An 18155-nucleotide genomic window follows, 5' to 3' on the forward strand; every position below is an offset into this window, starting at 1 on the left:
GGTCACCTCCTCAGGGTCATTTGGGTTGGAAAACCCTTACAATCATCAAATCCAGCTGTTAACCCAGGACTGCCAAGCCCTCCACGAAACCATTAGATGTCCCCAAGTGCCACACCTGATGTCTTTTGAACACTTCCACGGATGGTGACTCCACTGGGCAGCTCGTTCCAATGCTTTACAAACCTTTTGGTGAAGAAGCCTTTCCTACTCTTCATTCTAACCCCCTTCCTCCCACCCCTAGCACAACTTGAGGGCTTTTCCTCTCATCCTATTGTTTCTTACTTGGGAGCAGAACCTGACCACAGCCTCATGTCAGGGAGTTGCAGAGAGTGAGAAGTTCTCCCCTGAGCCTCCTTTTCCTCTAGGCTGAGCTCCTTTAGCTGCTCATCATGGGACCTTTTTCAGGTCTGGGCACATTTACCTTTGCAGCTTTGCTCACGTAGACCTTGGCATCTTCTGCAGTTCAGTAATTCAGCTGAGGCTGCTGCCAGCTGGCCCCAGTTTGTGTTGCTGTTGCCTGCTAATCTGAGCTGTGAGTGACTCCTGATACACCTCGGGGGCAGAAAGCAGGGGATTCTGCTTGTCTGTCCATGGCAAATTCCTCCTGGAATTGGGAGAGAAAGCTCCTCTGGGGATCAATCCCTCTCCTCCTGTCTTGAGCAAGGCACCTGGCTCCTGGGTGACATTGTACAGGAGGGAAATCTTTACCTCCACTGCTCAGTGGCAGCCATAACCAATTTCTGAGCTCTTCAGAAACCAAGTCTGGTTCCAACTTATTAAAATAATTTAATGCTGTAAGATGATCTGCTGGGAAAAACAGTACTGCTGTTGAGAACCTTGAGCAGCTCACTGAAATTTAGGTGCAATTTTTTCATGCTGGGAGGCACCTGCGCTTCCCTAAACTCTCCAAAGATCAAAAGCTGCTGCTTGCTAGCTTGGAGAGAGACAGATACAAGGCTTTTGCTCCCTTTGGAAGTTTTGTTACTTGCCCTCTGGAGATATAAAATTTTGCAATCCCAGCTCAATCTGTTGCTCAAATTCCTTTCCAGCTATGTGTTCAGTACTCAGAATCAAATCCCAGGAAGAGGACTAGTGGTGCTCAGTGGGAAATTTCCTTGTAGTGAGGTCAGCTCCCTCCAGAACATCTGAGCTGGTCCCTGGTGGGACAGGAGAACTCACCAGATGCACCATGGAGCTGATGCTTTTTGGCAATTGCTGGTAATCACGCTGAGCATGCACTTGCTCCTCACAGGATGTGAGAAGGGCTGTGAGTTCTCCATGCTGGTTATGGGAATATATATGTGAGAGGGTGGGATTAGATATGTGAGCTGGGCTCTCCTGTATCCTGTTGCCCTTGTGCACGGGTTGGTTTGACCTCCCTCCACACCTTGGGTCTCCCAGCACCTCACACGATCTTTGTGCTTCCCTTTCAGATGTGGATGTTCTTCAAAGACTGGGCCTGTCAGGGAAAAGGCCATCGGGTGGATGGTCCTCCTCACGTACAGCTCCTCAAGGAGTCATTCCTTTCAAGTCAGGGGTCATCTTCACCCAGCGAGCCCGCGTGGAAGCCCCGCTCAGCGCCCTCCTCCCCGCGGGCTCCAGCTCTGACCTGCTCCTGGTGCTGAGCCTCTGCTCCCACCGCATCAACAACGCTTTTCTCTTTGCTGTCAGGAGCAAAAAGAAGAAGCTGCAGCTGGGGGTGCAGTTTGTGCCTGGGAAGATCATCGTGTACGTGGGCCACAAGCGCTCTGTATATTTTGATTACAATGTCCACGACGGCCAGTGGCACAATATTGCCATCAACATCCGTGGCCAGACGGTCACTTTATTTACTTCTTGTGGGAAGCGCAGAGTACATGCGGATTTGCATTTTAAAAAGGACGAGGCGTTGGATCCTCACGGATCTTTCCTCTTTGGGAAGATAAACCAGCACTCTGTGCAGTTCGAGGGAGCCATCTGCCAGTTTGATATTTATCCTTCCGCCAAGGCAGCTCATCATTACTGTAAATACCTGAAAAAACAGTGCAGGCAAGCAGATACCTACCGGCCAATCCTGCCCCCACTGCTCCCCCTCCTGCCCAGGGATCCCAGTGCCTCCCCCAGTACCCCACAGCCTACACAGCCCTCACTGCAGGGTCTGAAGAACCTGACCACTGCTGCCCCAAACGTGGAGCTTGGCAGGGTCACTGCACCCCTCAAGACGAGGGGTTCAGGTGCAACAACCCTCTCGTTGCTGTCAACCCCACCTTCACGGCCAAGACTGACTACCAAAGCCACCAAGGTCACAGTGGCCCCCCCTGTTCCATCAAGTACCAAGTCCCAGGTACCCACCGTGTCCTCGCTCCCTCGGGGCACGGGGACAACCCTCAGGGTGTCTCAGCCCACTCCCAGCACGCGCAGGGAGAAAACTCCTCTTCCCACTGCCAGGAGGGCCCCACCAACGAGCCAGAGCCTGCTCACGGCCAGCAGGAAGGAGTCCAAGCAAGAGACCAAAAAGAAAATCAACCAAAAACCAACTGCTGAGCCCCCTGAAGCACCCAGTACTGTAAAGCCAATGAGGAGGGTGACTGATAACACAACCAGCAACGTCCACCTTGTCACCCTGAAGCCAACCCCGCAGCACCCAAGCCGTGGGCCCCTTCCAAAGAAGCAGGTGCCGTCCCCCAGCAGGAGAGTGGATCCCAGCATTGTCCCTCTGGTGTACACCAAGCCACCCCTGGGCTCAGCCCGGCCCGGCTCCAGAGCCAGGGCACAGGCCTTCAACCTCACCACCCCGCCTGCCACCGATGCCTATCAAATCTTTGACCCCTTGGGACCCACTCCGTTTCCATTTTTGTTGGGATATCCAGGAGTGAAAGGAGAGAGAGGACCTCAGGTATGTTCAGGCTCCTCATGGTGGCTGTTCCCAGTCTGGCAGCCCACAGTCCCCAAGGGTTTCTGTGAAACTTATCCAGGTGTGGCAGCCAAGCACTGCTGCATTCCTCATCATCACCATTTCAGCATAAATCTCAGTTTGAACCTGGGTGTTTGGTGATGGTGGACACCACGGAACATTTGTGGTTAAAGTTACTGCTTAATGTTAGATTTTTAAAAAGAAATCCCACTTTCTTTTCCTTTAAATTGCTGGCTAAAATTTTAATGGCCAGATTGGGGCTGTCTTCCACACCCTTCGTTTATCTCTGGTCATCTTCCATAGAAAATCCAGATGTCTTTAAAACATGCCTCAAGTTAACTATTTCTTGGCACTGGTTATTAAAATTTTTTGTATCTGATATTCACAAATCTAGAAAAGTGTCCTGTTCCAGCAAATGCAACTGCAGAGGTGGCTTCAGGATTTATTTTTTTAAACAAAGTCTCATCTGTTTTTATGGTATAAATTTTGCTTGGGTGTTTTGTTCCTTTTTTTATTTTTCATAGCCTGCACTTAAAACATGCAAAAAGTTTCCTTTATAAATTTAACTACTGCATTCCACATAAAAAATAACGCCTTTCAGGTTGTATGTATTGGCCATTGTAAAAGCATACACACATTTTGTAATGCTAAAAGCACTCAGGCCCCACTAATTATCTGCTAGCTGTTCTTTTTTTACTTTTCAAATTTGAGAATGCAAACATGATCTTGAAACTGGCCAACTTTTAGGGGGATTTGGTGTTCCAAACCAAACTGTCAATAGGAGAGAGGGATTGTACATGTAAAATAAGTTTCTCCCAGACAGAGCCTTTGGTTGCCAAGATCCAGCCTAGAGGGAATTTTTACAGCTGACTTCTTAAAATAGTGAAAGAAGAGTTTACAATGGAAATATTGAGGCTGGAGTAAGGAATGACCAGTGCTTGTCTCTGCAGAGCTGCTCCTTGGTGCAAGTAACACCTACAGTGGAATGGTTGGGTCTCCCCAAGTCCTCAGTGGGAGTTTAGCACTTTGTGTTTCCTCCTGCCCCATCTCAAAGCTGGGGGTGATTTCTCTCCCTGTTCTTTGGGTGTGGAGTCCCCCAGGGTGGTGTTTTGTTCCCAGGTCCTGCCCTGGGAGAGGTGAAGGTGATGCCTGGGCAGGGGTTGAGCGTGGGCTACAGGCGCCCATCCCTGCTGGAGTTTTGGTGCTTGGAGAAGTTTTGCTGAACTTCTGAATAGACAGAACAAGCTCCAGCAATTTGATCTTTGGGCAGGCTTCTGTGTTTTGTGGAGAGTCATTTCAGCCGTATTTCCAGGAGAAGAAATTCAGCAGTTGTGCATTTCTAAAGGAAATTTCCTTTAGAAATACACAACTTTCACTTAGCTTTAATGGGTGAATCTGGGTGCCTGCTCCAAGCCCACCAAAATCCTGCCCTTTGCCACCTTCTTGCTCTTCAAGTGTCATGAGGGTGACCAAGCTCTAAGCCCCTGCAATGTAAAGAGCTTATTATTGAACTGGAGTGGAAAATCTCTCTCAGGCTTGTGAATCATAGCAAAGAAATGGGTTCAGGCTGTGGAGGGCTGAGGGAAGAGATGGCAGGATTTTTCCATCCTGTCTGAGAACAACTGGAGTCCTGAACCGAGGGAAAGGAGAACTTTCTGAGGCTGTCTGGCCTTATTCTCTTTGACTGCTGGAAACAAAATCAGGGCTTGGAATGGGAAAGGTTGTGGCTTGGCTGGAGCTGGCTGCCACACGGTGCTCAGCAGCTCCTGTGACTCACTCGCAGATCTCTGTACCATGCTTCCTTGGATGTCTCTGACGTGGGAAGGGAAAGAGGAGATCGGAATGGGGATGACATCTTGAGAAATTCAGCACGTCCGTGGCCAGAGGAGCATGTTTCAGAACAAGTGCTGATAAATGTTCTGTGTCTGAGTAATTACCTGGCGCCATCCTGGTGCTGCCGGGCAGGCGTTTGTGGTGAGGTCAGTGATATCCCAGCCCGGCGCTGGCCTGGCCAGGGCAGCCTGTGGGCTGGGAATGTCATCTGCTGTCTGGCACACCCAGGCCAGGATAAGGTGATTAATTAGTTTTCCCAGTTGCTGTCTGATACAAGGTCTCTTCAAGAAGATTGTCACCCTGGGCAGGGAGGTGTTGGGGGGAACTGCCCTCTGCCTGTTCAGCGAGGATTTGGGGCCACCTTGGCTGTGATTTCTGGGCAGACTGGCAGCCATAGCACCCTTCCACCTAGAGAGAAAGGACTGCTGTTCATCCTGATCATCCCAATGGCAGCCATGGTGCAAGGCCTGAGTGGTGACTCAGGCTCTGTGGGGTCTGCAGTTGAGGCTTTGTGAATTCTGCTAAAATAACCAATGGAATAATCTTAGCTGTGCAGAAAGGCCCCATCCAACAATAGGGAGAGGGTTTGATGGTTAGAAGAGTGTGAGCAAAGGACTGAAAGGATTTATTTAGGAATAAAATTCAGCACACTCCTTGTATTAATCTGTCCTGAAGGGGCCACCTGGATTCTGTGCAAAAGGAAACGGAGATGCTGCATCCCACATGCAACTCATGGCAGAGCATTAATTCTCCAAGAGTGTTGGATTTGCTGAGCAGCTAGAGGAGGGAGGGCAATATGTTCTTAAAAAAGAAAAACTTGTTGGGAACCATTAATAACCACAAGCATTTGGGATCTCAGCTGTCTGGGTTTTTTGGAGGGGAGAAATAACAAAAGGAACACCCAGATATCGTGCGAAGTCAGTAAAGCAGCACTGACTCAGCAGCTGGCAAAAGTCCCTCTGAATCATCCCCACTGCCCAGAGCATCTCAGCCAGCCTTGCTCCAGCCCTGCAGTGTGACCCCAGCACATGGCTGGAAGTAGCCTAAAACCCCTCTCAAAAGAAAAATGCTTTCTGTAAAGTAGTATCTGTTGTGAGCATGTCAAACTCTTGAACTACAGCTGTGATGTGATGGGTATTTGAATCCTCCAGTGGATGGGGTGTCTATTGCTTGTCTAGACCAGCAGCAGGTTTGGCAGGGAGCTGTGGTAAAAATCAACTTAAAATTTTGGGCGACTACTGTAGCCTCTCCCCTGCCCACCAGCAGCCAGGTAAAGCTGTGCTACACCCCCAGCATGGCTGGGGTCTAGCACAGTCACACTTTTCTCCTCCTATATAAAGCTGCAATTCCGTAGCTCTTTGGTCCCTACAGCCCAGCCCCTTGACAGGTCTAAGGGTTATTTTTAGAGCAAGAAAACCACCTCTTATGCTGAATGTGCAGGCTGGGATCACTGAGAGGCTGTGGAAGCACTGAGGAACAGGGAGGGTGTTTCAAGGACACCCCCAAGATCCCAGTGAGGACAGAGGGGCTCCCAGCCCCAGGCTGGAGGCAGTGGGGGTGCCTGGCAGGCAGCTCCCTCTCCCTCCCTCTCTCCCTCTCTGCAGGCACATGTGTTTCCAAGCGTGTCCCCAGTCTAGACTGCTCCAGCTGCCATCCTCCGCACGAGCAGTTTGTCTTGGAGCCTGGCTCCTTCCCTAAAGAAGCAATCCCAGCCAATTCAATCAGTGGGCAGGGAAGAGAGGTGACTGGAAACGCTGATAAAATATATAAAATATATAAGGTGCCCATTTCCAGTCCTCCTCGCACCAGAAAAGGCTGTTTGAGCTGCCAGTCCGTGATAAATTAAGGAACACAAAACGTGTTTGGATATCTATTAATGAATGAGTCATATTAATAATAAAAAAGGGGAGACTGCATGCTTTGTATAATGCATGGGGAAAGTTTTATCCTTGCTCACATCATTAAATCACGTTTTTTTTGGTGATTTAACTGGAAATATTCCGGAAGGGAAATCTTGCAGGCAAATGACCAAGTGTCAGAGAGGTCTATTTGTGTAAAATGAAGTTAATTTTGAAGAAAGATAGGTGATAGCGTCTTTGAGATAAATGTGCTGCAAAGGATCTAGGGCTGTACAAGTATATACAAGTATTTTTATAAATTTTTAAAAATAGAAAGTGCGTAGTAGAGTAGGTGATCCCTCTATTCCTTCCCAGCCTTTCAGGCTGCCTTCCAAGGTCTGGGATTGCTCCAGTGTCCGAAGCAGCCCCTGCAGAGCCTTTTCCTGAAATGTCTCAGTGGAAAAGTGGCTTTCATCAAGCTGGAACACTCCTGTTTTGTTGTGTATTGTGCTGCTGCTCTGTGAGGAACCCAGTTGTGGACAAGGACCTTTGTGTAAAGGTGTTGCACAGACCCAGAGCAAACATCTGTGCCTAGTGAGGAAATCGTGTTACAAGGCTGGCTCTCCACCAGCAGCTCAGCTCCTGCCAGAATTATGAGGGCTTTTTGTTTTCAGACTGGTTGAAACCCAGACGTGTCCAAATTTTAATATGATAAGCCTGCCTTGGAGAAGAAAGTAACCAAAGTGTTGGAGGTTTTTTCCCCCTAAAATTCTAGCTTTGTTTTAGGCAGTTTTTGGAGCTGTGCAATGCCTGGCAATGACAGGGAGGTGAGGAGAGGTTGGCAGGCTGTTGAAGATGGGGGGGTTTTCTCCTCCTCTTCTGTTCTCCTAAGCAGGGAATTTTGAATTCCAGTGCTGTCCCTGTAGCTGTTCAGTCCTTCCTTGCTGGTACAAGGCTAAAGGGTAGATTTGTGGCAGTGACCATTTTTCCTGTAGGAATATTTCTTTCCTTCTTGGAAGAAAACAGCTCAAGTTCTTTATCTGCAGGGAGAACATCACTCACTGCTCAGAACATGGTGCCAATGTGGGGAGAAGCTTTTGATGTGTTTTCTGAACTCCTTTTTAAGTTGATTTTTACCACAGGCATTAGCACCTGAGAAAGAAGAATGTTCTCTCTTCTCTGCTCAGTCCTAGCTGTGCTTTGCACTTCTGAAACAGAGTTTTCTGGGACACAGGAGAACTGTGCCACTAGTGGCTGGGCAGAAATATGCTGGGAAGGCCCTAAAGTAAATATGTCCATCTGTCAGTGTGCACTAGAAAATAAGCTTAGTAGTTTCCTGGGAAATCTGAGCGCTTTGCTGCAGGGCTGAGTACTCACTCCTGGAGAAACAATTACAGGAATCCTTTGCTATCTGACCAAGTTGATTCAAGAGTCATTTTCCAATTTCCAGCACTAATTCTTGTACTTTGTGTGCTTTAATTCCAGCCTTCCCCAGCAGGTTTGGCCTTGCTGAGTCTGGAGCTCAGAGAGCACCTTGCTCCCTGCAGCACTGCTGTGGGCAGAGGAAGCAGTGCAAGAGGGGTCACAGTGTGGGAGAGGCAGAGGTATAAATTAGCAGCGAGAGGAAATGGCAAGATTTCCCTTCTCCTCAGGGTCTGATGTATTTTCCTTTCAGACAAGTAGGTTTAATTTCCCATTTGCAACTTTGAAGCCCAGAGAGCTACGATGAAAAAAAAAAAAGTTCCTTTTGCACCAGAAAGTTTCCCAGCAGCAGCTTAGAATAAATCCTATAATCATTTGGTGGGGTTGGTGATCGTTGTTAATGCTACCGTGGGAACCTGAGAAGGGTTAAACTTTATTGTGGCTGCCCTGAGCTGCTTCAGGAGCTGTTCAGGCTGGTTAACAGCTCAGCTGTTTGGCTGGAGAAGAGAGGGAGTATCTGCTGCTGCCGAGTTTCTCCTTGATGTCTGATCTTGCTTTGTGTGATAACAGGGTGGGTGTTCTCTGCCATCAGTTTGCAGGATGAACAGGCAAGGAGCCAGAGAGACAAGAGCTGCAGTGCCAGGAGCAGGAGCTCGCCACAGGAGGCTCCAGCCTTGCTGATCCCTGCCATGGGAGGGCAGGGGCACAGCACTGATACCCTCATCCCTCTGGCAGCAGCAGGAATCTCCCTGCCCCTTGGAGCTCTCCCTCTGCTCCTGCTGAAATTCCTGGTGAATTTTGGCTGCCCCAAAGGGCGAATGAGAGGTCCCTGCAGGCTCTGTGTGAGCTGAGGTGTCTCTGGTGAGGGCAGAGCTGTGTGGGCATCACCCCCAGCAGGCTCTGGGCCCCTCACTCAGACACCTCCTGCTCTCCCTGTGGAGCCCTGTGCCTGAAGTAGGACTGCATCCATCATTTGTGAGTAGCTGGGCGCTGATCCAGCCCTTCTCCTCTGGCTGCCTCTCCGGATGCACATTTTCCTGGAGTGTATTTCAGCCTTGCTCTCCCCAGGCAGAGGCAGCTGTGGGTTGTGGGGCTCTTGTCTGAGGACATGGGCTGGGTGACACAAGGCAGAGGGGTCACCAGGAAGGCACAGTCCACGTCCCATCCACCCCAGCCACCAAGGAACTGAGAAATGTGAGAAGTACCAAGTGCACTCTTTGTGCTCACCACGGCCTGTGTCCATCCACTGCCCACCTTGACAGGCTTCACACTGAAAAATGATCACATTTTTACCTTCTGCAGTTACTGTGGTGGCTGGCACCTTTTAGCCACTCATCCCACCATCACCTTATCCCTCTTACTCCTCACAAAAGGAAAAAATAAGTCTGAATGGATGACAAATCAAAGCACAGTGGCAGGGACTCCTGGATTGTGTACTGCTCTTCCAGCTAGAAGCCTTTCTCTCAACTCTGTATTCCCACTCCAGTGCCAGTATTAACTCTCTCCTTATTTTTGTGTTAGCTTCAGTCTGTTCTGAGCAGCCCACATTTTTGGAGAAGGTTTTTGCTCAAGTGGCCAAGTACAATTGCAGCTGCTGTTAGCAGGAAGGTGGAAAAGGTCACCTCAGTTCTGGTACATGGGGAACGCCGTGCTCAGACAGTTGCATCTCCTCTTTTACTTCTTTTAAGGGTGTAAATGGGAATGGGTTTTGGTGGAGGAGAGATTAAGGCTTGGATTCATCTCTGATAAACTCTGTTAAAACTGTTGCTGCCCCAGTTGCACTGGATTCGTGGTTTGATAGTTATCAACCCAACTAAAAGGGCAGGGGGGATATTTTTAATAAAAGCTGAGATTCTGGAGCACAATTATACATGAGGCTTAAAAAACCCCTACAATTACGTGTCTATTTGCACAGCTGTATAATTGCATTATGCACGGGGCCCTGAGCTGGCACAATGGCAGGTTAAAACACTGGGATATTGCTAAAATGAGGGTCAGCTGTATCAATGAGGGTTGTTAATACAAAGACCAGTAATACTGTGCTAGCCAGCAATAAGCAGCTGGCAGAGGGGTCAGATGAAGTGTCCCACGCTTTGGAGACTGGACATCTCCAGGGCTGGGCAGCAGCACTGGCTCACATGGTGACAGAAGTCCATCCCTGTATGTCACAGTGTCACATTAGCTGTTCTGTGCTCTGTAGGCTCTTTTAAAACAAGCCTTTTCTTGTTATCTACTCCAGGGATAAACAGTTATGATTTATTTGTTGTGCTGATAAATCAATAGTACAGAGGACGCTGGGCTTTGCTTATGCCTTCCTTGACTTTTTTTTCTACTGTGTCAAGTTTGGCTCTTGAAAATAGATCACTTTTATACAATTTAATGTGCTGTTTATGTGTGGAAGGGTTGGTAATATCAGGGGAGTATTTATCCATCCAACCTGTATGGTTCATGCAAGTTTTCTCTTTCCAAAATCTTTTCCTGGGCACGAGATTTAGGGTAGGGATCTCCTGGGTTGATTTTTTTCTTACTGAATCATGCCCTTCATGACTCCTGGGAGCTGCACTAGAGATCTTGAGCTTTTTTTGCTGCTGTTCATGGGCAGTACCAGCCTGAGCAGCTCTGAGCAGCAGGGCCAGCCTGGCAGTGGCTTTGTGCAGGGAGGGGACCCCACAGGGAAGAGATCCCACAGGAATGATCCAGTGGGAAGGGAGCAAGGCCAGAATGTGGCTGTGGGGCTCATCCTGCACCTGCTCCATGCACTGCACCTTCATCCCTGTCACTGTTGTCCCTGGGAGCTGCTGTCCCACCCGCCCTGCAGTCAGAGAGCTCAGGCTGCCTTCCAAACATCCTTCAGTCGGCTGCTCTGGATGTGTCTCCCCACTGAATGCAATGGAAACTTGTCTTTTGTAGCAAGCTACCAGAATATAAATCCTCTGGGAGATGCTTTAATTAACAGTTATTCTTGTCAGACATGTTTGGCTTGGGGAAAAAGAAGTTTTGAGGAGTTACTAGGAGTTGCAGATGGCTCTCCAGAAATCTGAATTCTCCAGCCCATTAAAAAAAAAAAGAATAAATAGATGAACAAAGGAGTTCAGACCTCATTGGTTAAGTATTTTTCCCTAACCTGTTTCAGATCAGTGCATAGCTGGGCCCCTGATATCTCCACTTTGTTCCTACCCTCTTCCAAGAGCCCCCACTGCTCTGACGTGTATGATTCGACCTTTCCTCTGCTACAAAACCATATTTAAGAATTTCCAGCATTGACACCAATTTTATTACATTTTATAACCTGCTGCTCTAAAATATGAAGTGCTAGGGTGACACATAATCACAGATTATGTCGTAACTCGTGTCGGAACCTACAAGACCAAGAGCTGCACGTGTCCAGCTGATAGAGATTGGAACACACAATGTGCTTCCCCTGCCAAGGTGCTTACACAGAGCAGGAAAATCCAAACTGGAGACAGTTGTGTTACCCCTGTGATACGCAGGTCCAGGAGAGGGGAAGCACAGCTGTGTTCCTGGGAATGCAGGCTGCAGCAGGAAGATGGGGATGCTCTGTCTCTACTCTCTGGAAATACGTGCTCCTGCAGATGTTTTTGTGCGTGGCTTTTTATCCCTTTATAGTAATAGCATAAGTTGAAGGGAAACTTTGGCTGTGGTGCTGGAATTGGCCCTTCTCCCCAGGTCTTCTCCAAATGATTGTTATGGCTCTCTCTGAAGCTCTGTCAGGGGCACCATCCTGTTATAGAACCATCACTAATACCTATTTTTTTTTTCTAGGGCCCACCAGGTCTGCCGGGCTTACCAGGACCCCCTGGCAAGAGAGGTTCTCGTGTAAGTGCTTTAAAAACTTCCATCCTTTCGTATTTGAATCTGCCTGTCCTGTTGTTCCAAGGGCTGTTGCAGTTCCTGTGGCTGAGTAATGATTTCTTCAGGCCCCTCTCTGTTGAGATCTGGTCTCCTTCTCCCTCATTCCCTGTTGGAGGTTTTCAGGAGGTCACACTGGTGATTTGCAGCCTCCCTGAGCTAGGGTTTGGCATAGCCAAGGCTGGGGATGGCTGTTTCCAAATGGCTGTCAGAAGAATGAGATTTGACTGTCTCATTTTGTTTCCAGTATCTGTTCCTTTTTGCAAACCCACTGCTGAATATTAGCTTTGGCTGCTTTTTGTACTCCCCTTCACTCTCCCCAGCTTCACAAATTGTTTAGTTCAAGCTCCTTCATTAGTGGGTCCAGGACCAAGGACTCAGCACACAGAGAGATGAGGTTTGTTTGTTCCCCAGACTGAGACCTGCTCTCTGACTCCTTTTCAAGCTCTGAAGCAGAATGCCTTATCTGTTCAGGAATTTGCAATGACTCTCGCAGAATTTCTTCCTCCCCAAACGAAATTCTGATGCAGATCTTTGAACACTGAGTGCCGTGCTGAGGAAACATCTGGAGCTGAGTGCTGCAGCTAGCTGTGAGAAAAGCCTCCTGCCCTGGCCTGGCTCTCCCAGGGCTGGGCAGTGTGCCTGACCTGGATACGGGGAGTGCTGGCACTGTTCTCCTGGCAGCACAGTGCTGTTTTCCTGGGAGCACAGAGCTGTCCCACAGGGTACAGCCACAGAGCCCCTTCCCTCAGCCCTGCACTGCTGTGGGCTGGGAATCCAAAGGTGGAAGTGTGTGAGGCTGGAGGAAGGGAATATTTGGATGCGTGATGCAGGCAGCGTCCTGGCCTGGCAGCAGAGGGAGATTTCCTCACACATACTTGGCTAAAGCTCAACCCCCTGTAATGTCTTTAAAGAACAAGCAGGAGGCTGAGAGCTGGGAGGCTCGGCATTCCCCCAGGACACTTGTTACGCTCCTGTGAGATCTCACAGTATCCAGCAAAAATAAACTAAATCTCCTTTTTCCAACAGTGAAATGCAGGTCTGCAGGACCCCCCGAGCCTGGAGCTGTGTGAACAGCCCTGAAAGCTGATTTGGGCTTTAAGTGAGCAGGGTTAGGCAGCACCAGGCTCGTTTTTATAGATGGGACAGTCTGTTCCATGTTAGAGAAGGTTTTTAGTGAAGCATCAGCCCTGATGTTTTCTGCCACAAGTGCCCAAGCAGCTCCCACATCAGTAGATTGCCCAGAGTTTGCATTTCTTGGCATCCCCATTAAAGCTGAAAGTCGGTTCCTACCCCAGCTCGTTGCTTATGGGGGGTGTTTGGTGTTACTTCTGGCAATCCTGTGGTTTTCAAACTAAACTCCAGGTCTGGAGTGCCCAGCTGCATCCCCTGCCTGCTGTATGAGTGACCAAATTTCAGCTCTACATCCCAATTCCACTTGAGTTTCTTCTGAAGGAAATAGCATCATGGAAGCTGTGTCATAATTGTCTATTGTACCCCAGCCGTGGCATGCTCTATCCTATATTTAAGATGATCCTCTGAAAGACAATAAGCAACAGAGGATTTCTGAGCTCAGTCCCTGCCAGAGGTGCTGAGAATTGGTCCAGGAAAGAGTTCCCAGTTAGGAAGTGCTCAGCACAGCTGAGCCTGGCTTGGCTCAGACCTCTACAAAGAGGCTGTGCTAATTTTGGGAGGGGGCAGAAGGGTCACTCTATGAATATCTGGCCTGGAGCACTGGAGACAGACTGTGCCTGAATTGTTTTGACTTTAGGATGTGTTTCTTCTGATAATTTTTTCTTGTGTCTCTTTGGGGTTTAGGGATTTCATAGGAAAGTGGAGCTGCCAGGGACTAAGACAGGCTTAGAGGAATTCTTGCATCCTTTGCTTTCGTTGTGCTTGAAAAACTTAACAATAAATGTGCAACATTGCAGAGGTCATGTTCTACCTCTCCTAAGCTGATCCTCCAAAAAAGCAGCAGCAGGGTTCTTGCGCCAGCCCATGGATAAGCCATGAGGTGTCCCATCAGGCTACAGCCCAAATTTGGAGCTCCAGAGGAGAGGTGAACACAGCAGGCAACTTTGCAGTGGTGGATGCAGGGGAAAGGAAGGATCTTTTTGTCACAATGAAATTTATGGCCTGATGCATGAGATTAATCGCCCTTGTTGTAACTTGCATGATTTAAATGTTATTAATGCTTATACAGTTGCCTGGAACATTTGAAAATCCAGCAGCAGCGTTTGACTTGTGACTTTCTGTAGCTGTGAAGTTGCCTCATGCTGATGTGTAGTGCAGAATTTCCACCCCATATTGTCTCCTCCCTTTGTTTCCCCCTATATTGGTTAGGGTAAAATGAAATCTCTGATTAGGCTTGAGAGTGAGACTGTGGTGGGTGAGAGTCTGTAAGAAAATCTGGCTGCTCCCATGGATCTGTCTCCTGGTTTTCAGCAGATGAGTATCACCAGACCTGCCTGTGTAGTCTGAGGGTGGCTCTTCCATGTAGGCAATGCCACCTGCTTTGCAAAAACACATCCCAGGCTCTGTAACAGCGTGGGACAGGTTCTGAAAGGGACGTGCTCAGCATTCAAGAGCAATCCAAGGCAGGGTAGCAGAGTGGATAGTGTAGTAGTCTTGTTGAAAATTACAATTTCTCCATTTTTTAAAGCCAATCCCCATTTCAGGAGCATGGAATTGATTGTACACCCTGTCACTCGAGCAGCAGGGGCCCCCTGAGACAGATTCAGGCTGTTCCTGTGCTCTGCCCTCTGCAGCTATGAAAGCAAATTTTCACAACAAGTGAAAACTGGGTGTTTCTTCTCATTATTTCCTGAGGGACTCCAAGATAAATGAGTTACAAATTGCAATAGGAATGGCTAATAACACTGTCTCAGGAGCTCTCCAGTCTGTAGAGATATTGCTGAACTGCCATGTGTGCTCTTCAGGAAGGGTTTCTCTGTCTATATGCAGCTAGGAAGGTTTTCAGCTTTCATGTCCACATTAAAGACTTCAAGACATAAGAAGAGGTCTGTCCACACTGTTTGTTCTTGGATAAATGTGCTGTGTGCCTGATGCAGTGTCTGTGTAAGTTCTAAGGGAATGGCAGTGTTAGCAGGGAAGGATTTCCCCAGCTTTATATGATGTGAAATGCCAGGCAGGTCACGGGACAGCTTTTCCATGGTGGTGGCACTGGGGGTGCATGGGGTGACACCCCCAGTTCTGTGCAAGCCATGTGTGTAGAGCTTTTATTTCTGACCTTTGCATTTTTTCAAACATCAGGGTCTCCCAGGAAGGCAGAGATTTGCTGGGATTTGCTCTCAGGGAGGTGCCAACAAGCTCTACAAGGAGCTGTCAACAAAGGGCTCCCACTGGAGCAATAATTCCTTCACCATTGTAGCTCGCTCCTGCCTCGCCCCAGGCTCTGTGAGCTTCACCCAGTGCTGTGTGCCTGAGGGGCATCTGCATCCACACAAATTGTGCCTCATTCCACTGGTGTAGCTTGAGCAGCAAAGCACCCGTGGTTGGAGCAGGTCTGCAGAGAAGTGCTGAGAGGGGTGACACTTGGTCTTAAGCTCTGCCTCCCAGATGAGGCTGTGGAAATCCCTGTTTTGCCTCTGTGTTAAGGAAATAGCAAGTCCAAGGTAAATACCAGACAGGAGTCCAGTTCAGGGGATGGTTTGAGTTGAAAGGGACCTTAAAGATCATCTTGTTCCAACCTGACACCATGGGACAGGGAACCTTCCACTAGACCATGATGCTCCCAGCCCTGTCCAGCCTGGCCTTGGTTATTTGCTCAGCCCTCAGGACAGCAAGAAAAGAGCAACAGTCAAAGTTTCCAAAACACTTAAATAATTCAGGAAACCAGGTCCCACTGGAAGTCACTCCTTCTCCAACAGGTGAGCAAATGCAGGTACAAGAAGTGTTTCATCCCTGTCTACACAACAGGTCAGAGGCAGAATCAGCAATAAAAAAGCCTGATGTGCTGTAATTGCACTTGGTTTATTTAAACTCTGAGACACGATGGGAGAAATCTAAATGCACGGGTGAAGGGAATACATATGCACTCCCTGATGCCTCAGGATGCACTTGCCATCCTCCTGAACCACAGCAGCTTGAAAGACTGGGAGGTCCCAGTGTAGCACGTCCCTGTTACATTTGGTCTGTGGTTGGAAAAAATCTCCCTTTCCTTCAAAATGCAGGGCTTCCCTCCTGAAACAAGCAGCTCAGTCAGCTGTGGAGATTCCCCGGTATCCTCATGCCATTAGGAAGATTTTCCAATTTCTGAAAAGTGTTTAAAGAAACAGTTTGCTTGGCTTCACTTCAAATATTTAGCTCTTTTTCAGCAAGCCAGAGGTCACAGTGGGATCTGTAGGTCAGAAGCAGAAAAAGTTGCTTTACACAGTGAAACCCCAAGACATAATGAGTTTCAAATGAGCGGTCATTCCTCTGACTGCTGCTCTTTAGCATTTAGCAGAAGCTGGGAGGATTTTTTCCCCCTTCTTTGTGAATGCTGGGAGGGTTGGGGGGAAGCTATGCACAGTTACACTTTTGTTAATTTTTGTGGGCTGTGAACCACGAGGCATAAAAGCCCTTCTGTGAGCAGGGTCCCCTCTCCAGGCATCCCCGAGCTGAGCTGGGTGGCTCAGAGTCCTTCTCAAGCAGCATCGTTCATGTAGGAGACATTCCAGGGAGAGGGGAAAGCCCTCCTCGCCTGGAGAACACATCCAAGGATTGTTCTGGTCTCCAGGGATTGTTCTGGTCTCCGTGCCATGGGGTAGCCTCAGGCTGCTGCTGTCCCGTGGTAAAATTTTCCATGGAGTTTCTGGTGCGAGGCTTGGAAGTTTCAGATGCAAATCTGCCTGCTGCTGGACTGGGTTGGACTGGACTGGACTGGACTGGATTGGATTGGATTGGATTGGATTGGATTGGATTGGATTGGATTGGATTGGATTGGATTGGATTGGATTGGATTGGATTGGATTGGATTGGATTGGATTGGATTGGATTGGATTGGATTGGATTGGATTGGATTGGATTGTTTCAGCAGATAGAGGAAGCCAAAGCGAGTGGGGAAATGAGCACCCAAGCAAACAATGACACGTGCAGTGGGATTTTTTTTTTCATTTAGTGGTCCCAGCATTGTCCTACCCTGTGTATAGATAAGAGGAGCAAAATTGATGTGTTCATGATAAATATATTTAGGAGAATCCAAATTTCTAGGTGGGAGTGGTAAATTGAATTAATCCAGGATCAAATTAATCCATTATAGCAATTAACTGCTGCTGACAGCTCCTGAGGCAGCTGCTATCCTGTGCCTTCTGTTACTCAGCCCATCTAACTGTACCACACAGCATCTTCCTCCTCTGCCAAGAATGTGGGTGGAATCCCAGATTCAGGACTCACCATGTTGGAACACATCAAGATCAATTACTTTTTACAATTTTTAGGACTGCTGGCAGACTACACCCTGTTCTCTCCACAGCTGCCAGAGCAGTTTCAGATGTCTAACACAAGCCCCAGAATTGGTCACAGCAGTTTCCTTCATGCCAGACTGGACTTCCCACTGTCACTTCATCACCAGGATGTGGCCACTTCCACTAGGATAAGACCACGTGGGTCTTTAGGGACAGGATGAGTCTCTGGCCTTCCTTTGCTGGATTACACTGGATACCCTCTGTCAGACTCATTGAACCCAGTGGTGAAGGCTCTGTTTTATCTCAAGAGTCTCTGTTTTCATAATCACACTTTGAATCACTAGAAGCTGTGACTGGATTCTTCCTCCCTTCTCCCCTCCTCCTTGTTAAGGCTTTTTAGGATTTTGTGCTTTGGTAGACTCTGGAAGAACCTGCAGCATATTTTGCTGGGGGTGGGATTAGTCTCTCATGCAGGAGCTCTGGACTGGCAGCTGAGGTTCCACGTTCCAGGTTTCCTCCTGGAAACCTCCAGTTTCATCTGGAGTCACAGCTGAGGTTCCACATTCCAGGTTTCCTCCTGGAAACCTCCAGTTTCATCTGGAGTCACAGCTGAGGTTCCACATTTCAGGTTTCCTCCTGGAAACCTCCAGTTTCATCTGGAGTCCCAGCACAGCGAGTGCTCCCTCCAGGCTGACCCTGCTGTCAGCCTGCCCCGGGCTGTGGTGGAGCACAGATTAAATGACTGCACTGGCGTGGGCTGTGGGCCAGGCTGCCTCACTCCAAAGCTGAATTACAGCTGAATTCCCTCCTCAGATCCAGCAGCAGGCTGGATTTATGAACAGAGCTACCTCGATTATCGCTTATGTGTACAAGTTTTTAGGAGCATATCTT

The 18155-nt window shown here is 48.5% G+C and overlaps 1 protein-coding gene across 3 annotated transcripts in view; it reads left to right on the forward strand.

The window, feature by feature from the left end:
• The window catches only part of COL27A1 (collagen type XXVII alpha 1 chain), a 138311-nt gene that overhangs the window by 13434 nt on the left and 106722 nt on the right, over positions 1 to 18155 (forward strand). For all 3 annotated transcript variants that reach the window (XM_063410124.1, XM_063410121.1, XM_063410123.1), the window contains 2 exons: positions 1434 to 2875; positions 11770 to 11823. In XM_063410124.1, coding sequence (XP_063266194.1) covers positions 1434 to 2875; positions 11770 to 11823 — 1496 coding nt within the window. The remainder of the gene's footprint in view (positions 1 to 1433; positions 2876 to 11769; positions 11824 to 18155) is intronic.

The sequence above is a fragment of the Prinia subflava genome, chromosome 12 (genome assembly GCF_021018805.1).
Source record: "Prinia subflava isolate CZ2003 ecotype Zambia chromosome 12, Cam_Psub_1.2, whole genome shotgun sequence".
Lineage (NCBI taxonomy): Eukaryota > Metazoa > Chordata > Aves > Passeriformes > Cisticolidae > Prinia > Prinia subflava.